Genomic DNA, 24,811 nt, shown 5'->3' on the forward strand with positions numbered 1-24,811 from the left:
TCGGTTTGAGATGGTGATGTGCATTTAAATCTAAGTACTCAATGCACCAAAGCAGGAAGATAACAGTTCTGGGACTAGCCTAGGTTCAAAGGTATGAATCTATCTTAGGGAAATTATTTGTTTCCATAAAATTAATACTTAGCTTCTCAGTTACTCTATAACATTAAAATATGTTTTCTGTTATTCTTTATTATTTTTGCTAATAGGAAACCTGTTTTTGAAGTTCCTTCATAGATATGTTAGGCAAATTGTGGAAGATACCTATATGGAACTAACTCTGACCCAATTTTAAGGTAAGATACAAACAAAAATCCTACCAGAAATAGATCTAAATATTTCAAGCCACACATATTTGAATTCTGCTGGTGAATTATTAGTCCAAGCTGCATATTTAACAGCACAACACTTTAACTTGTACACAATTAAAGGGAGTTGCTTTTACGAGCTTGTATCTTTGGATCCCATAGTCCCAACTGCTAAGTGCTAATCTGAGAAAATTAGTACATATCAATGTATTTACATAGATGTTTTTACTCCAGGACAAGGCACTAAAGTAATATCGGCAGGTGAAGGTGGTGACTCAGTTCTAGTTCCAGTACTTGGGAAGTGGAGATAAGAGGAATGCCATTAATTCAAGATAAGCCTGGGTTATATGCTGAGTTCCAGAAAAGCCTAGCTTACAAGGAAGACCCTGTCTCAGCTTTGACACAGCAGGGAGGGGCTTGGCCCTGCCTCAATTTAGTATGCCAGACTTTGTTGACTCCCCAAGGGAGGGCTTACCTTCTCTGAGGAGTGGATGATGGGTGGGATTGGGGAGGTGGGTGGGCAGGAGAAGGGGAAGGAGGGAGAACTTGGATTGGTATGTAAAATGAAAAAAAAACACGTTTTTTTAAAAATAAATTTTAAAAAAGCAAATTCTAAGAAGTACATTTTATAAACGAATGAAACAGTGAATAGTCTTGATCAAACAAAGTGAAGGAAATGAAGACAATATGAGATTGAGCAGCTATTGAAAATAAAATTATCTTATTATACATATTAATATGAATGCCTTAGAATACTCTGTAAACACACATGAAAATTGTATACCACGCAATGTCACTAGCTTATAAAATTCTCTGCAGAAGGATATTTATATGGAAAAAAAGCACAGAGACATAGTAATAGCAGTTGCCATTGGAAAATATACATTAATATAATACTAGATTAGTGATAATTTTACTTCTGAAATATCAAAGATCTAGTAAAATAACTAAATGAGTAAAACATGTAATACTGGCTCTGAAGAATCCTTTAATCTTAGTTTGAAAAGGACCAATTTACATCATTCTCTTTGTGTCTGCCCAAATGAACAAAGTGTTTGGGTAAGTACCCAGGGAAATCTGAGATTTCTGAAAAGAATTAATGTTATACAGCAAAAGGTCCACCTAATAGTTGAAGTATATACAGAAACAGAGTTTTCAGCCTCTGCCAGTCTTTTTGTTCCAATACTATAGTGCCAGCCAAGAAATACATTTTGAAAATATATGTGAGCATTTGGGACACCCCTGTCCTCAGTCAATCTTTTAAGACAAAATGTATATCACAAAGTAATATCAACAAGCAGTAAATAAAAGCTGTATGTCTGGGCTGTATGTATGTGTGACTGTAAGTCATGATGAAAGCTATATAAACATAAAGGAGCTGGTGGAAACGGACACATTCCTTAAGCATTACCTCATTTCTTGTCAGACATTTCTTTCTGGAGGTGTGTGTGTGTGTGTGTGTGTGTGTGTGTGTGTGTGTGTGTGTGTGTGTGTGTGTGTGTATTTATGTATGTGCAGGTATACATGTATGCAACAAGAATCTTAAAGGGTCTTATTAATAAAAACAAACTAAGAGCCTGGTATTGGGGTAAATGCTGAATGATCAGAGAAACAGAACAAGCCACAGCCACCTCACCTTGCCAATTCCTCAGCTGATGTCATTTCCTCAAACTGGAAGCTTCTGTGTCCTCATCCAAATGGATCTCAGCTGAACTGCTGCTCAAAAGTCTAAAAGCTTAAGAGGCTAGTTTCTGGTCTTCATATCATATATACCTTTCTGCTTCCTGCCATCACTTCCTGAGATTAAAGGCATGAGTCATCATGCCTGGCTGTTTCCAGTGTGGTTTTGAACTCACAGAGATCCAGAGGGATTTCTGCCTCCAGAATGCTAGGATTAAAGGTGTGTTTGCCACCATTTCTTGTTCCTTATGGCAACTAACTCTTCATGACCACACAACACCTAAGAATTTCTATTTCTTCTCAGGAAAAGGTATTAATATATTTTAAAAATCTGCCTAGACTTCATCAGGATAGGTATATCAGGAAAGTGTTGATATACTTCGAAGGAAGTTTAACCAAAAGGAAACTACAAATCTGGGCTTTCCAAAGAAATCATCCCATTCTCAACATATTGGTCAGTCTAAGGGGAGTCTACAACCAGGGCAGTCAATCAACAGTGTTACAGAATGAATAATTTTAACAGAAATGTGACTTGTCATGGTTCTGATGGCTAGAACTTTAAAGTTGAAGTGTTGGTAGTTTTTTTTTTTTTCTGATGCTAATCTCTTTGATTTATAGATGATTATCTTGTATCTAGACTCTCTCACTCTGAAAATTGTTTCTGTCCTGCTATTCTTCAAGAAAACTAGTCCTTTGGATTAGGACAAATTAAGGCAAACCTTAACTAACCATTTACTTTGATCACCTCTTTGAAGGACCCATTTCCAAAGTCAGTTACACTCTGAAGATCTAGGGGTTAGGGCTTCATTGCACAAATTTGGTTGATATACAACTAGCCTACATTGCTCTCCCTCTAATAACCTCAATTTCAAGTCTTATTTTAGGCAAAAATAAGAGACAGCTTCCATATTACTAACCCACTTCAAAAGAGAGCAATTGGAAACGCAAAAGGAGCATATTCTAATGCAGATCTCAATAAGAGAAAATCTGTCTGGCTGCAAGGTTGAAGATGATCCCATGTGGCTCATTGTTATGTCCCAGGTGAGGCAGGAGCTCCATTTCTATAGCCCTGGGAAGGAGACAAGTCACCAAGCCCTCTGCTGACATTCTGGCCTCTTGCTCTCTAAGGCTATAAGTGGGATCCCTGAAGCTAAAATGTGCCTAATATTTTGGAAGCAGGATGACAGTTTTACCTGCTTTAGGACAAAATTAGCAGTGGCAGCCTTACTGATCTCTATGCCTTACCATGTTAAAAGGTACACTTCACTTTGGCTGAATGACAGCAACATGATTAGGTCTACTCCTGCATCACATGAATTCTCAGAAGACAGGAAGCCTTTCTTCATCTTTCTCTGGCTCTGTTCCCCACAGTCCTAGCTGGTGATATTCATGCCAAATGGGAAAGTCACTGTTCCAAAACCTTCATCTCACCTCAACATTTCATCTTTCTCTTCTCTTTCTCCCTCTTTCTTTCTTCCTTCTCCCTCCCCTCTCCTAAGAGACTTGATTTTAAATTTCCTCAGTCATCAAGCTCTTGTTCATTTTTGCTCAAATATTTCTCCAATTTATGCCTCCTTTTTATGTTACTATAGCAACCAGGGCATGCCTCCAACATTTTGTTAAGAATGTCAAATAAATATCAAGTTAATTAGCTATTTTGTTTAAAGTTATCCCTTCTGCAAAACTTAGATCATTAGGGACCACAACTTAGTCTAATTCTTTGCCATCTTATAACAAGGATCACCTTTCTAGAAGTTTCTGATAACTTGACACATTTCCATCTGAAAATGGAACAACAAATAGCATAATGGAAGCCCCCTTTAACACCCTTAATGTAACTATGCTCCTATTCAGAGTGACAAAAAGCAAAATTTATATTTTTCTCATTAGATCTGATTCTTTGTAAAAGTTTCAATTAAATATGTTAACCAATTTTTACTATTTACCTGCCATATACAAGAGGTGGTGTGTTGAGTGGGACCAGTAGGACATGAAGAGTTAACTAGATAAAACAGCAGAGTGATTCTCGTTTCAGTGAGCCACTTGAGGAAAGCCAGAGGTGTAGCAAACAGCTATTTCTACAGGGGCTGTGTGTGCACTGAAATGTGCATGTCAAGTGGCAGTAGAGTACAAGAAGCAGAAGAGAGATGTGGATTGTGGTGATATTGTGTTCCCCAAAATATTATGTACCTTAATAAACTTATCTGGGGTCAGAGAACAATAAAGCCACTAACTAGGCAGTGATAGTACACGCCTTTAATTCTAGCATTCCAGAGACAGAAATCCATTTGGATCTCTGTGAGTTCAAGGCCACATTGGAAAAAACCAAGCATGGACACACACGCCTTTAATCCCAGAAAGCCAGCCTTTAATCCCAGAGAGTGGTGGTAGAAAGCAGAAAGATATATAAGGCATGAGGACCAGAAACTAGAAGCATTTGGCTGGTTCAGCATTTGGCTGGTTAAGCATTCAAGCTTTGAAGCAGCACTTCAGCTGAAAGCCATTGGGATGAGGACACAGAAGCTTCCAGTCTGAGGAAACAGGACTAGCTGAGGAACTGGCAAGGTGAGATAGCCATGGCTTGTTCTGTCTCTCTGATCTACCAGCATTGACCCCAATAACTGGCCTCGGGTTTGATTTTATTAATAAGAACTTTTAAGATTCCTGCTACAGTGGATAACTGAAAGAACTGTGAATATTGCTATAAAGTAATATCATGGAGGGATGACCGTGTTGCATACAAACCTTAGATCTGATATCAGTGTGGCTCTAATCCTATGGAAAATTCTTAGACTCCAGGAAGCATGGACAACTTGATATATATATATATATATATATATATGTTGGTTTTTCGAGACAGGGTTTCTCTGTGTAGTTTTGGTTGGTGCCTGTCCTGGATCTTGCACTGTAGACCAGGCTGGCCTCAGACTCACAGAGATCTGCCTGGATCTGCCTCCCATTGGGATTAAAGGCCTGCACCATTGACTCCTGGTGAGTTCTGTAATTTTTTTATTTATGTGGCTAGAGAGACAGCTCAGGAGTTGGGAGCGCTAATTGCTCTTCCAGAGGCCAAGGGTTTGATCCCCAGAATCCACACGGTAGCTCACAACCATCTTTACTTCAATTGTTTGGAGTCTACCACCTCTAATGGCCTTTGCAGATGCCAGTCATAAATGTGGCATACAGGCATACATGCAGACAAAACACCTCTATATATGAAATAAAATAATAAAATTTTAAGTATAATTATCTATTAATATTTTAACATATAATAAAATGTATTCAATAATGTTGTCAAAATAGCAGAAAGAAAGAATTTTAAAAGATAGTTTTAACATTTTTCAGTGGTCTATTTTAAAACTGACAAAACTTCCTCCAAGTAAATGTAAAAATGTACTGTTTTATTCTTTTGCTTTTCTCTGCCATTTTCTTTTTGTTGCTCACAAAGTAATAAATGAAAATGGCCATCTAGAGACAAAAGTGAAGGCTTTCAATGAACAAATCTGTTCCCTAAATTGAAGGATATAGCAATAAAATTTCTAGGTGGAAAAACTGAGCTGTCACCTTCATAAGATATGAATACTTTATTGACTTTCCAACCGTGTGTATTAGTCCCATACAATTTCAATAGCATTTCTCTCCACAAAGAAAGAAAAAATGATATGCCATTGAAACTAAAGCAAGCACCAGGTTGAGACTCTCCTAGCAGCTCTTGTTTCCTATAAAGGTTGTAGATGAAATAGTGCACATCAAGTTTTCACTAAGATACTGATCACTACCATTAGAGATCAGGTTGAAACCCACTTTCCTAAACATCTCCCCACACAGGGATATTTGGCTACTAGAAAGATGTTGTGGGAGCTGGATAGTCCTTTAGCTAGCTTGCTTGTTGTTGCATATGACCACAGGTGCTACTAAGTTTTACTTACATTTATTTATATGTCATAACTATAAGAACTGTAAATATCCTAAACATAGCTAAGGCTTGTTTGTTTTTGTTTTCATAGATCATGAAATTCCCTCCTAAGAGCCATGAGCATGAGAGAAAACCTGACCTCGCTTGTCTACCTTGTAGCTCTTAAAAGCTGGGCTTTAATAAGAACAACATTTTTAATGGCTAAGTCTTTCTCATGGCAAAACTATTTTCCTCTATTCTTATATATTTTTTCCTTCATTGAACTCCTAACTAACCAATGAGGAGGAAATCTCTTCTATTCCTTACTGTCTTATCCTAAAATTCCCAACTGTGTGAATTCTGTCTGAATGGGGGCTTCAAACACTTCTCTCAATAGCTGTCTTGTCCAATACAATGGGGCACACATAAGGCTTATCTTTTGGGGACTGAAACTACTGGGGATTCTCCACGTCTTCAGTCCACAGGAAACAACTGGATAAACTTCTCCAATTTGCTTTTCTTCTCAATTAATCTTCATGGCAGCAAATACCCCTCCTAAAGTGTTTGCAGCATCACTGATCCTAGTGATCTGTTACCCTAAGTAACCTGCACTGTTGCTTCCACATTGATTTTACTTTGAAATGCTCCTCTGTTCTCATTTCTTTCAGCTTTTTCTTACTTCTACTACTCCTACAATTTTTGTTTCAAAATATTTTTGACACCAAAAAGGCCTTTGACACACCTACTTGGAATCAAAAATACTTCCTTATTCAATTGTTTTCATACTGGATTCTGTATGTATTTATATTATAATAATTAATGAATTATTTTTATTTTTCTTCAATGCCATTTACCTACTTGAAATGAATTTTAAGTTCTTCAGCAGTATATATTGGAAAGACTAAAGGACAGAACATAATCGTGCACAGGTGCTCAGACTTGTGTGACCACAGTATGTCATCCTGAATAAAGTACAGCAGTTAGACAATAGCATAAGAGTATAAATAAAATATGGAGAATATATAATGTACTTCTGAGTCATGTTTTGTGGTTATTAAGCTATCTAAATTGACAAATTTCTTACTCATTGGTTGTTTATATTTGGTTTATGAATTACTGAGCAAATGACAATATAATTTCTCTGTACTTCTTTTATGACTTAACTGTTTCAAGTGTGCCTCATAATCCTAATTGTTCCTTCTGTTCACCAAAAAAATTTGAAGGAGATAGAAAAATACAAGTACAGACACAACTTCCATAAAGACAAATAGACTCAGAGGTAATGTTACATAAAAATAGAATAGTCCTTAGACTCCTGTAAATACCATGTTTTCTTCTTGCTGATTTTCCCAACTTCACTGATTATCATTCCTTAGTGCTGTCTAATATTAGACATTACTATGGGATGATATAGTCATTTGAATAATGTTTTTTATTCTGCTGACATAGAGAATCTTGCACAGGAAGTCATCCTGGTACCTGTTTATGATGAAGAGACAAAGCAGAACTTCTCTTGTGTTCAACCTTTGTACAGAAGCAGTGAAGTACAGGATAAACCAAGGCTTAGATCTAGGGCAGAGATTACAGGGATAATAAAACTAACCTAAAATAAGTCTTCATGACTTTGTGGCCAAGAATCACCTTGAACACAGTCACTCTGAATACCAGTGACTCACTGTTTTGTCTATTTTCCCCTCCATATGCATCCCCAGGATCAAACATCATTTTTCCTCTGAAGTGTCACCAAAACTATTATTCTAGGACCCATGATCTCTAGACTATTCCTCTCTGGTTTAAGAGGGACCACCATCTTCAAAGCCAACTATTTTCAGTTTAAGCTTCAGCAGCTCATTATAACAAAATAGCTGAGCTTTGGTAATCGAATGCTAGAACTTTATAGCATGACTATGCTTTACAGTTTTATTAGGTAGGCTGACCATGCCTCCAGTGGGGCTACTCCAAGTTACCCATCAGAGCTGCTGATTTTAGCACTAAATATTAAGAAAGACACCAGATATGGGCTCTCCCTAAAACTTGAGTACACATGGCAAAGATAACATCTACTGTGATGAGCCCAGAAGTGACCCTGGAACCAAAAAATAGGTGTTTACTTTCCATGGACAACCCCAAGTCTCCACAAACAGAAGGAAGAAAGAATGATGTAAACTATAATGAAATCAAACTTCTTGAAATGATTTGGCATGCACTTATTTCCTTTCTTAGTAAGCCATACAGTTTCCAATGCAAATTTAGAAAACAAATAGTATATTATCCCATCAGTTTTTAAAATAGAAAAGCCGAACCTAAATATAACTATTTCCAAGTATAGTAGTTACAGACTTTAAACCACTTGTTTCTGTCCTTCTTGGATTAAAGTCTGCTGCTCTAGCATATGTGTTTTTAAAGCCAGCATGCATGGCTTTTTCCTCACCTGCTATATTTCTACACACTCTAGCAGTCTGCGGTGTACACAGTTATCTGTGAGCGAAGCATAGGTTAAGTACATGTGACAGAGATGAGCCCCAAGATTAAGTATACACTGTGAAATGCATGTGGATGTTCATGATTTAAACCAATGAACTGTGGCCTGAAATGATGTCACAGGAAGCGCAGCAGTAAGGGGAAGGTTAAACCTACTTGCATCTCGGCTCATTAAACGCAGTTAAAGTGCAAATCCCCTCATTCTGACAGTAGTGATCACAAGGGTTCTCTTTCTGGTCACAGCGCTGACTTTTAAACCCCACAGAGCATCTGCAGAATTCCAGTAAAATACAACTGAATAAAGCGTCTGACTTTTTTTTGCCATATATGTTTAAACTTATGTTATACATTGATAGTAACATAAAATAAAAATGTTCCCAGGAATGCTTTCCTCCCTCACATACACTCGGATAGAACTTTCCTCTGGGAAGCTGGGGGACAGAATGCTTATGGGATTCATTTGTGGGCATCATTCCTTTACTCAATTAAAATAAAACTCAATACAGTGACCACATCAGTGGAATGGCTTTAGGCGGTCTGTTCTAGAAAATCAGCAAACCGAAAGGAGAAAAATATTAAATTCCCTAGGTAGTTAGCATCCCAGCTGCATATAATATACTCTGAAAGAGCCAAGGAGTAAATTGGTTTATATATTCCAAATTCTAAGTCTGACACAAACATCAGATAACATTATACACTTGAAAGCATAGTCCATATTATTTTGACAAGAATATTCCTAAGTACTGCAGAATTCACACACACACACACACACACACACACACACACACACACACACACACACACAATTATCTGTAGGTTTCATATAGCATATATAACTTATTAAGGTCAATAAAGCCAATACAGTTTTCCAAGCATTTCCAAACTGAGAAACTGCTAATGTCTGGAATGATATGATACTAAGAACAGAATGAGCTATTCCTCATGAGATCTTTCAGAAGCCAATGAGAATAGGATTATGTAGCACATGAGCCAATGAGGGACAATTGATCAGAGATATGCATGACATATCCACTTTAAAAAAAAAAGTATTGCTCCAAGAAAGAAAAACATTAGGAAAGTGACTCTGCCTATATGCAGTCCTGTCTTAAATTACCCACATTAGTGAATACTCACACACACACAGGTACACTAGTCTCAGGATCCAGCTGACATGTGCCACCATTGTAACAGTAACCATCACATAATTGACAGCTAGAGGCAATCTTTCCATTAGTGCAGCTGCAGCAATAAAAGAGAAAAAAATTGTTACCACCAGCAATATTGCTACTGAAGCCTGACACAAAATACCTGAAAGCTAGAATGTGCATCATCAGAGAATACTCTAGTTTCTATCTAAATCTAAGTTTTCTAGAAGTCAGATTTCTGGGGCAGATTTTTATTTATTAGAATGATGACAGATTATTTTGGCATTTTCCTAAAGTTCAACTCATTTGCTTGATAAAACTTTAAAGTGGCTAGATACATGTTCAGAAAATCTCATGTCTGTCACTTATATGTTAGGGGCATTATGAATTTACTTTCCAGTTAACTAGGACTTGGTGACATCAGTGTGAGTTATAAGCCATACTACACTACAAAGTTTTGTTCTTACTATAGGATTTGCTGGAGAGAAATGTTAGGATTGCAATAATTTTAAATCTATGTGAAGGTACATATATTTGTACAGGTGTACATGTATTTGCATTCAGGTGTACATGTATTTGCATTCTTACGTATAGAGGACAGATGAAAACATTGAAACATTGTGTGTCATCCTTGGGAATGCTATCTACCTCTTTTTTTTTTTTTTTTTTTTTTTTAAAGAGAGACTCTCATTGGCCTAAATGTTAACAATTAGGGAGACTAGTTAAACTGTAATCCCCAGGAATTATCTTGGCTCTGCTTCTACACAGTTGATGACCCTGTGGTCTTTGTCTTGGAAAGATGGTTCAGCAGATAAAGGTATTTGCCACCCAAGCGGTTGACCTGCATTGATCACAAATGGTTCTCTGGCCTCCCTGTGCACACTGTGATATGATTATACCCCACACCTGTGTATGCATGCATATAAATAAATATTATTGGAAACAAATAAATAAAATTAGTTCAAATGTTAAATATATATTATTAAATTTGATGCCAAACATTTTACATTGTTTTGAATCAAGGTATTGCATTCTATCCCAGGTATGTTTGAAACTCACTATATGGCCTAAGCTGGCCTAGAATTTCATGTAAGTCCTCCTGCCTCACCCTATAGAATGCAGCACTTACAGGTGTGAACTACTATGTCTTCAAAGTTTTTATTTTCAAAATAGAGCTAGTCAGTAAAAATCTAAAACTAACAGTGGAGGAGTAATACAGGAGTACAAATAGGTGGGTACTCATGAAAATCATAGCTCAGAGACTAATTATAGTCACATTGCAAGTCTGGGATGAGAATAAACACCAGCTTCCTTCAATGGAAAATGGACCAAGCAATGCTATGAAAAATATCTTATGTGTTAAACAAAAAATTGTTTTGGTCATGGAATAATACCCCTGATGAAATGGGGAAAATGTATATCCATGTTCCAGGTCATTATGGTAACCTGATTTTCTTCATGAAGAGCTGTAAGAAAGCTGTAAACATGCTGCCTTAAGTTAATTACAATTTAATGCTGTTTTTTTGTCATCAACTGGTAAAAAAAAAAAGTTGGTTGTTAAATAAGTCCAGACATGACCTTGATACTGAAGTCAAGTGTCAGTACCATTGACTGATCATTCTGATCTTTCCATAGTGTATAACTTTTGTAGAACACCCCTTCCTAACTTTACACATAACCTTGATAATAAAATTGTGTTGTTTCATCTTTCTCAAGGTAGTTAACTGTTACAGTACACCCCTTCTAGGGTGTTACCTAGTGACATTAAGGTGTCTAAGAATGATAGATTGGCAACTCTCTGTTCATAATCGCATTGCTATGTGCATATTCTCCTGTCTTCTTGTAGGTTGTAGGGAGGTTAGAAATGTACTAGCTGCATATAACTTTGGTTGAATTTGAAGACACTTCTAAATAGACTATATTTTAAATAACATGTCTTTTAAATAGCAATAGAAGTGGTGAATTAACTATGTGAAAGTTATAAAATGGGGATGCTTAAATCCAGAGTCCATCATGGGATAGGTGATGTGGTCTCAAATTTCTGATTTAATAGAGAGTAAAACATCCTTTACAGCTGATCTGAATATTGGCTTTGCAATATACATGAAAAGTGAGCAAAAATACACAGCCAACAGCAATGTCTTCAGAAATGTTAAGTGTTCAGGCACTTCTTTTTCTTCTTTCAAAGCTTTATTGAAAACAAAGACAGAAAAGCTATAGGTTCTCATTCTATTTAAGGAATAATGTCAAAGAGAAAAAATTATCTCACTTTACAATGAAGAATTTTGCATAAAATGATAATAATACACCAAACTATTATCTAAGAATGGAAACAGTACAAATTAATTTTTTTAAGTCCCTGCTTTCAACAGCTATGATAACTCTTGCCTTTTTCCTATTAATGTTTTATTTGAATTTGAAATTGAAGATAGAAGTTTGTAAATTTTTTAAGTATGCAACAAATACCACTTAATGCCTCAATTTACTGTATGTTATCTTCTATAAAGTCATAAATGATTCAAACAAATTCACAGACTGTGTTTTAATCACTTCTCAAATGTTACTTACAAGTTATCTAGTAAATACAAAGAATTCTTAGGAAAGTTAGTATCAAATGAGTCCCCTCTGAGCTGTTCAACATGAGGTACAAGTTTCTCTTCAATAATATTTACTTCTATCTCCAAGAAAAAGGATAACATGCCATGGTGATCAATGCTGTAATGGTTTCTGTAGACAGTTTATAGCCACAAATATCAGCATAAGTAAAAAAGACTCATCAAAAACATTATGTAATCTGTTCTGATGAGGAACAGAGTACAAGAGGAGAGGAGCCAATCCAGTGCAGTGGAAACTTCTTAAAGTATATGAAGTGATTATAATAAAGTGTCTAAATAATGAGGGGGATGGAGTCCCAACTGGCCATCTCTTATCACAAAACAAAGCTTCCAGTACTGGGACTGGGTTACATCCAATTGAGTTGTTAGCCAAAGGGGTCCCATGGAAATCCAAAACAATTCAGACTCTTGCCAAGACAATGGGTTGTTCTCCACAAAATGACAGTAAGACCTCATTGTTGAAGACAACACACACACAACTCAATGAACATAGGTTGAGCTGGTGCATCTATAGAATCTCTATTTTCTAGTGTCTTTGATATTGGGAGGTACTCTGCAGGATACCAAAAGAGAAACATAAACACCAACACAGCCACAAAACATTTGATCTACAATCTGTCCTGCCAACAAAATATGCTAGGGCAATGGTGGCACAAAACTTGAGGGAGTACCATATCAATATCTGATTTGACTTAAGGACCACTCCATGAGATGGAATCCAAACCTGGTACCGATTGGGTGACAAAGAATGTGAGACTAGATAGCCCAGAGCCCGAGGTTAAAACAAAACACTACTGATCCAAAAACAAACAAATAAGTAAATACAATAAAAATTATAACATAGTGATAAAAATGGCACTTAATGATATTCTGCTCTACTCATGGGTCAGTGCCTTACTCAGCCAGTATCAGAGAAGTTTCCTCCTTCAACACATGGGAAAATATACATCAACCCACAACAGACATTGTGAAGATAGTGAGATCTTGGAACACACAGCTCTAAGTGGGATGTCTCTATCAAATCCCCACCTCCACCCCCAGAGCTCAGGAAAGCCTCTGGAGGAGGAGGCAGAAAGAATTTAAGAAGCAGAGGGGAAGGAGGACACCAGGAGAATAAGGCTCTCTAAATGAACAAAGCTCGGAGGAGCTCACAGAGAGTGAAGCAGGCACAGGGCTGACTGTACCAGTGACCCTGCGGATACAGTATTGCTTTCAGTTTAGTATGTTTATGGGACTCCTGAATGTGCAAACAAGTGGGACTTTGATTCTTGTAACTTCTTTTGGGATTCTTTTCCCTCCTTTTAGTTTGTGTTGTCCAACTTCACTGTGGTAGTTTTTATTTTATCTTATTTTGTTTAAAACAATAAAACAGACAAAAAACCCTCCACATACACAAAATGAAATAAAGTTCTTTCATCATTAAGAACTGTTGGCTGGGCGGTGGTGGCACACGCCTTTAATCCCAGCACTCGGGAGGCAGAGCCAGGCGGATCTCTGTGAGTTCGAGGCCAGCCTGGGCTACTAAGTGAGTTCCAGGAAAGGCACAAAGCTACACAGAGAAACCCCGTCTTGAAAAACCAAAAAAAAAAAAAAAAAAAAAAAAGAACTGTTGAGATTCATGAGAACATATTACTAGGGTGATACATGCAAACTTATTTTGATTTTATGTACTTATTAAAGAAATATCAGTCATATTTTTAATTGCTTGACTTGAAAATAAATATACTTTCAAATTATTCAACATGCTAGGTTTAGTAATATCATTCATAAAGATAACACAAAACTTATTTATAGTGAGTTCTAATATGAGAATAAATAAAAATAAATAAAACTCTTCAACATTGGCCGGATATAAAATTTTATTGGATTTTGTTTGCCAGAGTGACATTACTCATCTGATAACTCATAGAGCGCTCAGTGGCAGGGATACTTTATGGCACACTGTTGTGTCTCTTGCTCTCATTCATTATAATCCTAAGCAAAGTAGATGACAGAATCCAGTCCTTTATAAACACTTCTGTTAGACGGTTGTTCAAAGTACTTGGGCATGAGGACTGACCTCTTACTTCATGGCAAGAACTTGTTTCATGATACAAACTGAATGGCATGAGCCTTAACTCTTGGGTTCTGCTCCCACTCACTTAGTTATAAAGACAAATTTCAAAGGACAACAAAAGTAGAACTTGGACATATCCACTCTGCTTCCAAGAACCCATAATTCCATGTACTTATTCTAGGTAGAAATTTCCAAAGTCAGACTAGGAAAAGAAAAATCTTAGTGCCTATGTCCATTGGAGATATATGTTGCTTCTTCCCAGAAGCATCAACTAAACCAATAAAATAAAATTATAATCTCAAAAGAAAAGACACTTAATCAGAAAAATGGCAATAAAAATTCTAATCTACTCACTGTGACTATTGATGAGAAATAACTAAAAGCCTGCAATGAACATTCCATACACTTGCATCTGTCATCCCAGCAACAAGAGGCTCTAGATATGGAGGTCAGAAGACAATGTTTGGAGTTGGTTCTCTCCTAAAGTGTGGGTTTGGGTATTGAACTCATGTGATCAAACTTGTTGTACAATTTCACGGATTCCTCCTATCTCACTCTATTGAAAGTAGCACTTACTGGTGTGAGCTACTATGTCTACATACATTGTACTGACAAAATAGAGCTAATCAGCGAAAATCTAAAACAAAATAAAATCTAAAATAAATAATGTGTAAAAATATCTGTGGTTCTAAGCCTAGCACCTCTGCCTGCTGTGCCACGTCACTGGCCTTTAACACAGCAAGATGATCTTGGATTCATGACCCATCACTTTCAGATACCTTAAGGACCTATTATTGCTGGTTCCTTCTGTTTTTGACTCTTCTATGTACCCCCTACCATCTTCCCTGCCCCCTCCTCCTCCTGCTCTTCCTCTGCCTTCTTATTGTGCTTTTGCAATGAATCAAACCCTTGATAGGCAAAGATGGGCCTATCCTTAGCTCTACATATAGATTTTGAATATATTTTTACTATTGCTTAATTCTTGGCTATATTTTATATCTGGAATAATCTGATAACACTATTGAAGTTCACCTTCTTCAGATATTTGAAAAAATGTTGAAGAGTGAGCTTACTTGCACTTCATCTCTAGCTTTAAAAAAATGAACTGTTGGAGATGTAGAACTTTTGAATAAAGAAAATTTCATTGACTTCATAGTTTAGTTCTGAACCATGAGTCTTTGGCATAAAGATGCTTTATAAATCAAGCCAGATGCCTACTTACTTGCAAAATATATCTTCATTGTCTTTATTTATAATACAGTGACCCCCATGGCACCGTATACATTTGTCAATCTCACATTTTGGTCCTTCATAGCGTGTTGGACAGACACATTCAACACTCCCGTCATTTCCAATGATACATGATTCGGAATTCACACAATAGTGGTGGCACACATCTAGAAAAAATGAACAATGAAACATTTAAATGATGCTATGAGATATTGTTTTTAGTCTTATAAATGACGTTATTTTGTTTACTGTGAAAATGGTCCCACAATAGGTAAAATAATTTTAAAAATCAGCTTGTATATTACATAAAAGAGTTTTCTCTGATAATGCTTTGATTCCTCTCTGTTTCTAAGTTAGGATCTATTTAATCCTGCTAGGAAGGTAAGTGTTATATTGATGCTATGCTAGCTGATTAGTTCTTTTTGTTCTGACTTCCTTAGATTTCTTTCCAATGAGCAGCACAAGTGTGGTTGGACATGAGCAGAAATGCTTGAGATTTCCTTAGAAACCAATTACTGTCACCCTTCCCACCTCTCTGTATCCCTAGAGCAATGGAATATTTGGTGGGCAGATAGAACACCAAAGGAAAGCTGACTAGGAAATTGGCTGATGATTCATGGGTGGGAAATGACAGAGAAACATCACCTTACTCAATTCTGTGAGCACTAAACAAGCCACTCTCCAGAGTGAAACATTCACATCTAATCTAAGCTCCTTTTTCAAAGGATCTTTCTTTTAAAGCATTACAAGCAGGTTTCTTCATGATGAAGGAATACTTACCTCAAGTATTTTGGTACATCTTGAACATTCATAGTTCAACAAAGGACATTAAAAAAAACTATTAATATAACATTAGAACTATTATGCTTCTGTAACTTGGAAAGCAGACAGCTCTATATGTGTTCATATTAGAATGCGATGCAAATTTCCAAATTTAAAATATTTAATTTTGTAGTACAAAGATGTAAACAGTTAATTAAATTTACCACAGGGTTTGTATTTGGAAGTAATTTCCTTTTAGCTATTTAATTGTTAAATAATGTTAAATGAAATTAGCTGAGACAAAAATATGATTAACCAACTGTGACCTGCTATATGACAATAATGGTGAGTGAGGAAATTAAAATATTGTTGATAATTCTCACATATGCATGCTTGTCTAACCCTTTATTAAACTAACCAGAAAGTGAAGTTATTGACAAGCTCATTACATACTAATGAATGTTGGTTTTAAGTGTGCTTACTCTTGCTGTTATGTTACACTATGTATACTCACTTAGTTGTTAGATGCATTATTTAAGCCCATCAATATGATTTTGGACTAAATATAAGAAGCATAGCATTTTCAAAAAGTTAGAGGCTTGGAACTCTGAACACTAAATGGGAACTGGTATCTATATACTGTGGTGTAGTTTGTGGCCTCTACATTTAATAGAGTATGTTATGTCTCCTTGCCCTAGCTTGTCATGTGTATATCGTACACTGCAGATGATTGTTTTCATAGCATAAAACTGAATCCAAAGAAAGTAAGAAAAGTGCCTGTTCATGATAAATCTGTAGAATGAACAGATATTAGAATAACAGTTTAGTAAATAACTCCAACTTGCATTTTACTAAGTCACCCACTTTCTGCTTCAAAACCAGGCATGCTCTTGGACCTTTCCTGGAGATATTCAAAGGAGAGAAAGTATGTTTCATTTCTCATGTTCTCAGGCCTTGAAAGTCAAGGTTAGGAGGTGTTCAACAGCAGGACTGCTCTCTGCACTCTAGTTGGAAAGCTGCTTTTCAGGGCCTATCTGTTTAAAATGTTCTATTTTCCACCTTTCTTGTGATGTACAACATCTGAGAACTGCATTCTCTGCACTTTGGTTATCAGTTATCATCCCTTTGATAGCATGTGCAACGCTCTTGTCCTTCTCCATCCTTCTTTTTTTCTACCTTCTTTTCATATTTTTTATTCTTGTATTAAAGTCCTCTCCTCTCACAGATTTTCAGCTGCAAGATTCCTAAACCCATGGTATTGAACAGGCTGCTTAACACTTATATTAGTTGTTTTTCCATTTCTGTGATCAAACACCATCACAAAAGCCTAAAAAATTTAGAGTTTACTTTATTGAATGGTTGCAAAGAAGTAAGAGTCCATCAAGGTGGGGGGATGCATGGCAGAAAGCTGCAGGCATGACACCAGGCATAAGAATATGAGAGAACACATCTTTTACTACAGCGGTAAGTAGAGAACAGACTGAGAGTTAAGGGAATCCATTCTCAAAGCCCACCTCTAGTGACATACGTACTCCTTCCAGCATAGGCCATGCTTCCTAAGCCTTCCAAAACAATAATTGCCAAATGGGGACCAAGTGTTCAATTATCTAGACATATAGGAGATACTTTTCATTCAAATTCTGACATTCAACTCCCTGTCTCTATTATACCCAGAGCCCCAATCATAAAGAAAGATACATTGAGTCCAACTCCAAAAGTCTTTCATAGTTTCAACACTGTTCAAAAGTCAAAAGTCTGTTCTAAGACTCAAGACAGTCTCTTAACTTTAGCCACATGCAAACTCAGAAGGCAGATTGCAGACTTCCAACATAACGTCACAGGGTATATATTACCAATCTAAATGGGTAGAATGGGAATATAGTGAGGAAATACTACTGTCCCAAAACTAGACTGGGATTCATCTGGACAAAACCATATCCCATAGCTCTATTTCCAATGTCGAAGTGCTGAGATGGGTCCATTCCTCCAGCTTCCGTGTCAGCACATACATATCTTTGTTGGGCTGATTCCACTCCCTGAATGCAGCAGTAGACACCACATGACTCTGCTATCTCCACCATCTTGGAGTTTTCACTGCAACCAGGGTTCACTTTCAGATCTTCAAGCAGGAACTACCCTGCCACAAGCTGCCTTAGCAGCTTTTCTGAAAACATGGAGCATGAATCTATTACCCCTCCATACTTAAACTCTTCATGCTTCTAAAGCCAGTACCATGTGGCTGACACTGTCAAGTTTGGCCGTCGTGGGATGGACCACACCCCACTTCAAATCACATTAGCAGCAAATTCTTAATTCATCTGCTTTTTAGGAGCAGTAAACTCATAAGGCTTTTTTTCACAAGTTGCCAATGACATGGGTTGGGTCTTGCCCTCTGAGAAACCTAAAATGCACAGCAGTTTATTTTGTCTCAATGGTGTTAATCTCCTAAAAAAAATATAGCCTCTATTCTGGCACACACTGTGAATGCAATACTAATCTTCCTAGTGCTCTTTTGTTTTTCAAAGTATACATTTAGCTACTCATATTTACTAATAGGCTATTTACATTGCATTAGTAAATATGATTTTTCAACAGACAGGGTTTCATGTAGCATAGGCTGGCCTTGAATTGGCTATATACCTAATGGTGGCCTTAAATTGTTGATCCTCCTGTTTCTGCTTCCTGAGTGCTAGGATTACAGACATGTCTTTCATATGCTAGGCAAGCACTCTGTCATCTGGCCTATACACTCAGCCTCCCATGTGTTTTTAATATATACCAACTGAATGAATCAGTTCTAATAATTAAAGTATGTGGCTTAACTCACATACAACTTAGTCTATTTTGGAAATAGTTACCTATTGTTCCATTAAATTACTGTATGTAAACATATACTGAAATATTTTCTTCTTATTTTTATGTTCTTAATGGATGAACAACATTATTCCAAAATTGTTTTCTATAATTTTAGTCTTTCTATTGGATCTCAAACATCTTCAATCCTACCATTGTAATCCTGAGACTCTTTTAAATTATCTAACATAAAAGTGATAAAACTACAGTTCCATTATCTGACTCTTGAGTCACCATTCTTTATTATGATTAACTAAAAATGATATAACTATTTGCAACCATTAATTCAAATCTATCTCAATATTTATCTCAAATTTTAATAAAAACATTACCACATACTGTTTATGGAATGTGGATTTTTTTGTACATGGCTTTGTCCTGATATAGATTTAATTTTTAGAACCAATTTCTCACAAAAAACATATTCATTTTTAAGTGTGGTGAAATTTTATTTGTGCACCCCAATAAAGCTTATCTGAAGATCGGAGGAAAAAGCTATATTAAACATAGAAGTCAAGCAATGGTAGCACACGCCTTTAACCCTAGCATTTGGGAGGCAGAGAGCCATCTGGATCTCTGTGAGTTCAAGGCCACACTGGGTACAAAGCCAGGCATGGTGGCTCATACCTTTTATCCCAGCGCTAACCTATGGAAGTCTGGAGGTACAGACAGACAGGAAGTGACAGAGCTGGGTAAAAATAGGAAGTGATGTAGCTAGGCAGAAAGAAGAGATGAGATGGCAGGGACAAAAAGGCATATAAGCGTGGATATGCAGGAAGTAGTTCTCTTTTTGGCTGAGGATTTCTAGTGGTAAGAACGTGGCTGGCTTTTTTCCACTTCCCTTATCTCCCAGTTTTTTACCCCAATGTCTGGCTCTGGGTTTTTTTTTAATTAATAAGACCATTTAGCAATTTGTCTTACATTTAAGGACAATGTAAAACTCTCTTCTGAAGTGACTCTGTCAGTTCACATTTTCACAAATAGAATTTCACATAAGAATACCAAGTACATAGATTCTCAATATGTTGGCCATGAGTCCTATGTAGTAGGGCATAAGGGGGGAGACTGTGGTTGAAGGACTCTTTCACAGGGGTCATATATCAGATATTTACATTATTACTCATAAGAGTAACAAAATTAGAGTTATGAAGTAGCAGTGAAAATAATTTTTTATGTTTGTGGGCCACTACAATATGAGAAACTGTATTCAAGGGCCATAATGTTCAGAAAGTTGAGAACCACTGACTTGAAGTGATACAATATTTACTTTTGTGGATTTGACTGTGAAAGTGGCAGCCAGCACTGCTTTGGGAGAGCGAGCATCTCTTTATGAAGGATATGGAACCTAATGAGCTAGTATAGATAATTTCCCAGAACCTTGCTCTTCCTTGATGTGAAATATTACTAGAGCACAGAAAATAACTGGTCCCAGCAGGCTGGACACAGGAATATAAGCTTTGGTGGTGTTCTGCACATAGTCACAGATGTTCCAGACACCAACTCTGTGCACACTCACAAATGTTGAAAGTACTGTCTGTGTGCACATGCCCAGATGTTCCAGGAGGATCAGCCCTTTTCATGCTCATATAAGTTAGATGCACCAGCTTTGTGCACACTCATTCAGATTCCAGGCCCTGACACCACCTCAGCAGAGCTGATAGAACACGACAAACTCTAAGGCCAGCTGTCACTTCTAATGGGGCAGTCAAGAACACGAATAGTGACAATACAATTGAAAACTACAAAAGAGAGGTACCAAGTTCCCAAGACAAAGGAAATTTAGGAAGACAATATGGGATTAGACAGCCAGCAGACAGCCTAGTGGTTCCAAGTAAGTGAAGAACAAAAGGCTCAAACAGCTGGTGGAGGAATTGTTGTGGAGCCAATGACCATGTTGCAAAGTTAGGAGAAAAAGGACACCAGGAAGATGCTGTGTAATGCAGACTGAACCCACAGCTTGACTAGATGAAGGTTCTGCTTTCTTCTCATCAAGAGAAAAATAATTTCAAGACACCAGGGACACTGTGCACCAGAACTTGTCCCACTACACCTGTGACAGCTCTCATAATGAAGAATCTCATAATGTGACAGATGGGGAAGCTGTTGGTGATTGTAGGGCATTCCACTTCCTGTGTCAATAGTGTCACAGGTACAGCCTCAGTTTCCATTCATCTTTGTAATAATAAAAACAGCTGAAAATACTCTTTTATTTCCTGGTTGGTTTAGCTCTCTCTATAGGCTGGTTGTCAGTTTAACTCAAATTTAAAATTCCTCTTTTTAAACAAAGCAGAAACTTGGAAGACGAGATAACTATATGCTGCTGTGTGGACAAGGGCATCAGGTGGTGTGATGCTCTACAAAGAGAAGCCCGATTTTGGAGCCCTGTAATTTTCAGATCTTAGAATCTCTAACAAGGAATATAAGGAAAACTTCCTACATTTAATTTTGGAGACATGGAAAATATACTGATAATATTCATCTCAAAGATACTGTGGGCACTGATAGAAATTTCATGTTCTTTTAATGCATTGGCATGTATGGGTGTGATTACTGCACTGAGCACTCTGCAAATGTCAGTTCCCTGCAGTCCTCCACAGGACTTCACCTTCTTCCTTCCTCTTATGCTGTCCTTCATCTTCCCTTTCATCTGATGAGTTTCTCTTCAGGTCACCCACAGATATCACTTCTGGGTAGAAATCACTCATTTACAATGAATCTTAGGCTATTTTTGCAAGCAGGGTTAGCTCATTGCCATGTTCACTAAACTTTCCTATTGCATTGTATTTACTTTTATGAACACCACAACCTATTGTAAGTTGGCAGCAGGAAGTACTTGACACAACTGCTCACACAAAGCCTAACATTAGGCAGGTGCCACGTGAACTTATCAGCTCACTACAGTACAATGCTTCTCTGACAAAAAGTACAAAACATAATCTGAGTACATCATCAACACAATAGTCACATGTCCACAGCTCAGACATTGTTCAACAATTACTTTAAAACTATAATTCTTATACCAGTCATATTATATCTTGGCATTATTCATAGGTCTCTCAACTCTGTAATCTAACAAAACTTCTTTTGCTTGGGAACCTTAGCCTTTAACAGCTGAGCCATTGTTCTAGCCTCAGAGATATAGTTCTTCATGTCTGCACTGATAATGTGTGGGAAGGAACCTTGTACATGCTCTTCCAATGTCATAGAGAGTAAGTTGGCTTAATGGGCAGCTTTGCCCTAGTACTATTGTCCTTTAATTAAAAATAACCTCAGCTAGTGTTGGCTTCACAAATGACACCTCTATTTAAATTCACAATGCTGTGCTTATTTGCTTTGATTGATAGCAGGAATCTTGGTATTAGACCCATATGAAAATTCAGCTCTATTTGTTCTTAAGAAAATAACTTAAAAAATATTAAATTTTAGTTTCATTACTTTATCTCTTTCTTTTTCCCTAAATTACTCCTGCTAAAATTAATTTGCATTCAGACTTCTGGAATTTATCTTGCTAGTGAAGTTGTGGGATGTTTTAACTCAGCACAACTAAGAACTGATGTTTTACCTCCCACTAATAGCCTGTAATTAGGTGCCATAATGAGCCATTTTGTCATTCCTTCATTTACTAGGGGGAGTGTTGCATATGCCAGACACACTTTTGACAGAACACCGGGTCCACTGAACTTTGCTGACTCACACTGATGGATTCTGAATTTATTACATTTCCTCAGATGTTGGATTTGTCATTTTAATGGCAAAGCCCAAGAATAGCATCAATGTTCTCCTGGATGTTTGCTGACATCTTGATCAACAACTCCTGGGGTCTAATTCTGCCTGCTTCAGGACCTTGGGCAACTTATTTAACCTCTGTCTAAGGATTAATTGGTTAATTTAAATAAGTGCTTTGCAGTAAAAGGCGGGAAGCACTCTGACTGCTAATAGTAAGGATAAAATCATAACACTGCCTGGTAAAGCAGCGGGCAGCCACACACTGTGATTCTATTAAGTTGTCAATTAAGATGCAAGCTAACTGAATTTGGTCTTTGGAAGAATGCAAATTTCTGTAATGATGGCTATATAGCATTTTAAGGCAGTTCAAAGAGAATCAAGAATTCTGATTATTTGATTTAAAAATTAAAAAACTGATAGAGTATAATCTATCAATTGGTGGAAGCTAACACATCAAGAGATTTTTCTTAAAAAAATTGAATTGAAATGGAGTGTTTTGGGACATGCCTGTAGTTTGAGCAGTCTGAAGATAGCATAGAGGATTAACATCCTATAACAACTTCAAGGTCATTCTTGATTAGATATACAAGTCTGGTGCCAGCTTAGAATATACAAGACACTTTAAAACAAAAAAATAAGAACAATATACACACATACATAATAACCATGGATTATCCACATATAGAACAAACATTTTTCATATAATATATTGATTATCTTTTAATTAACTTTTTCAGGCCACTTTCATCTAGATATGTCATCTATGAAATTACTATTTATTTTTTGTTCATCAGTTGTTGTTCAGCATAATGTCAAAGAAACTTCAAATCTGAGGAATATACAATAAACGAAACAGAAGAGTGAACAAAGCCAGGAGACGTAAAAAGACTCTTGAAAGAGGTAGAGGTATTTTGATTTTCCATATGAAGTTGAGTATTGTTCTTTCCAGGTCTGTGAAGAATTGTGTTGGTATTTTGATGGGGATTGCATTGGATCTGTAGATTGCTTTTGGTAAAATTGCCATTTTTACTATGTTGGTCCTGCCTATCCATGAGCATGGGAGATCTTTCCATTTTCTGACATCTTCTTCAATTTCTTTTTTCAGGGACTTAAAGTTCTTGTCATATAGGTGCTTCACTTGCTTGGGTAGTGTCACCCGAAGGTATTTTATGTCATTTGTGGCTATTGTAAAAGGTGATGTATCTCTGATTTCCTTCTCAGCTGCTTTGTCCATTGTATATAGGAGGGCTACTGATTTTTTTTGAGTTGATCTTGTATACTGCTATGTTGCTGAAGGTGTTTATAAGCTTTATCAGTTCCTTGGTGGAATCTTTGGAGTCACTCAAGTATACTATCATGTCATCTGCAAATAGGGAAAGCTTGACTTCTTCCTTTCCAATTTGTATCCCCTTAATCTCCTTATGTTGTCTTATTGCTCTGGCTAGAACTTCAAGTACTATATTGAATAAGTATGGGGAAAGCGGACAGCCTTGCCTCGTTCCTGATTTTAGTGGAATTGCTTTGAGTTTCTCTTCATTTCATTTGATGTTGGCTGTTGGCTTGCTGTAAATTGCCTTTATTATGTTTAGGTATGTTCCTTGTATTCCTGATCGCTCCAAGACTTTTATCATGAAGGGGTGTTGGATTTTGTCAAATGCCTTTTCTGCATCTAGTGAGATGATCATGTGTTTTTTTTTTGGTTTTTTTTTTTTTTTTTTTTTTTTTTTTTTTTTTTTTTTTTTTTTTTTTTAGTTTGTTTATATGGTGTATTACATTGATCAGTTTGGGAGGCAACTAGGCAGTGGGACTGGGTCCTGTGCTCATTGCATGACCTGGCTGTTTGAAACCTGGGGCTTATGCAGGGACGCTTGGCTCAGTCTGGGAGGAGGGGACTGGACCTGCCTGGACTGAGTCTACAAGGTCGATCTCAGTCCTCGGGGAGGCTTTGCCCTGGAGGAGGTGGGAATTGGGGGTGGGCTGGGGGAAGGGGAGGGGGCAGGAGGGGGGAGAACAAGGGAATCTGTGGCTGATATGTTGAACTGAATGGTATTGTAAAATAAAAT

General features: G+C 37.0%; 1 protein-coding gene across 4 annotated transcripts in view; it reads right to left on the minus strand.

Annotated features, from left to right (window-relative positions):
• The window catches only part of Lrp1b (LDL receptor related protein 1B), a 1,927,307-nt gene that overhangs the window by 27,500 nt on the left and 1,874,996 nt on the right, over positions 1–24,811 (minus strand). For 3 of the 4 annotated variants that reach the window (XM_037205578.1, XM_037205579.1, XM_037205577.1), the window contains 3 exons: positions 15,400–15,574; positions 9,496–9,600; positions 8,518–8,631 (listed from right to left, as the gene is read on the minus strand). In XM_037205578.1, the coding sequence (XP_037061473.1) occupies positions 8,518–8,631; positions 9,496–9,600; positions 15,400–15,574 (394 nt within the window). The remainder of the gene's footprint in view (positions 1–8,517; positions 8,632–9,495; positions 9,601–15,399; positions 15,575–24,811) is intronic. The other variant, XM_028868856.2, reaches the window with a different exon arrangement.

The sequence above is a fragment of the Peromyscus leucopus genome, chromosome 4, assembly GCF_004664715.2.
Source record: "Peromyscus leucopus breed LL Stock chromosome 4, UCI_PerLeu_2.1, whole genome shotgun sequence".
NCBI lineage: Eukaryota > Metazoa > Chordata > Mammalia > Rodentia > Cricetidae > Peromyscus > Peromyscus leucopus.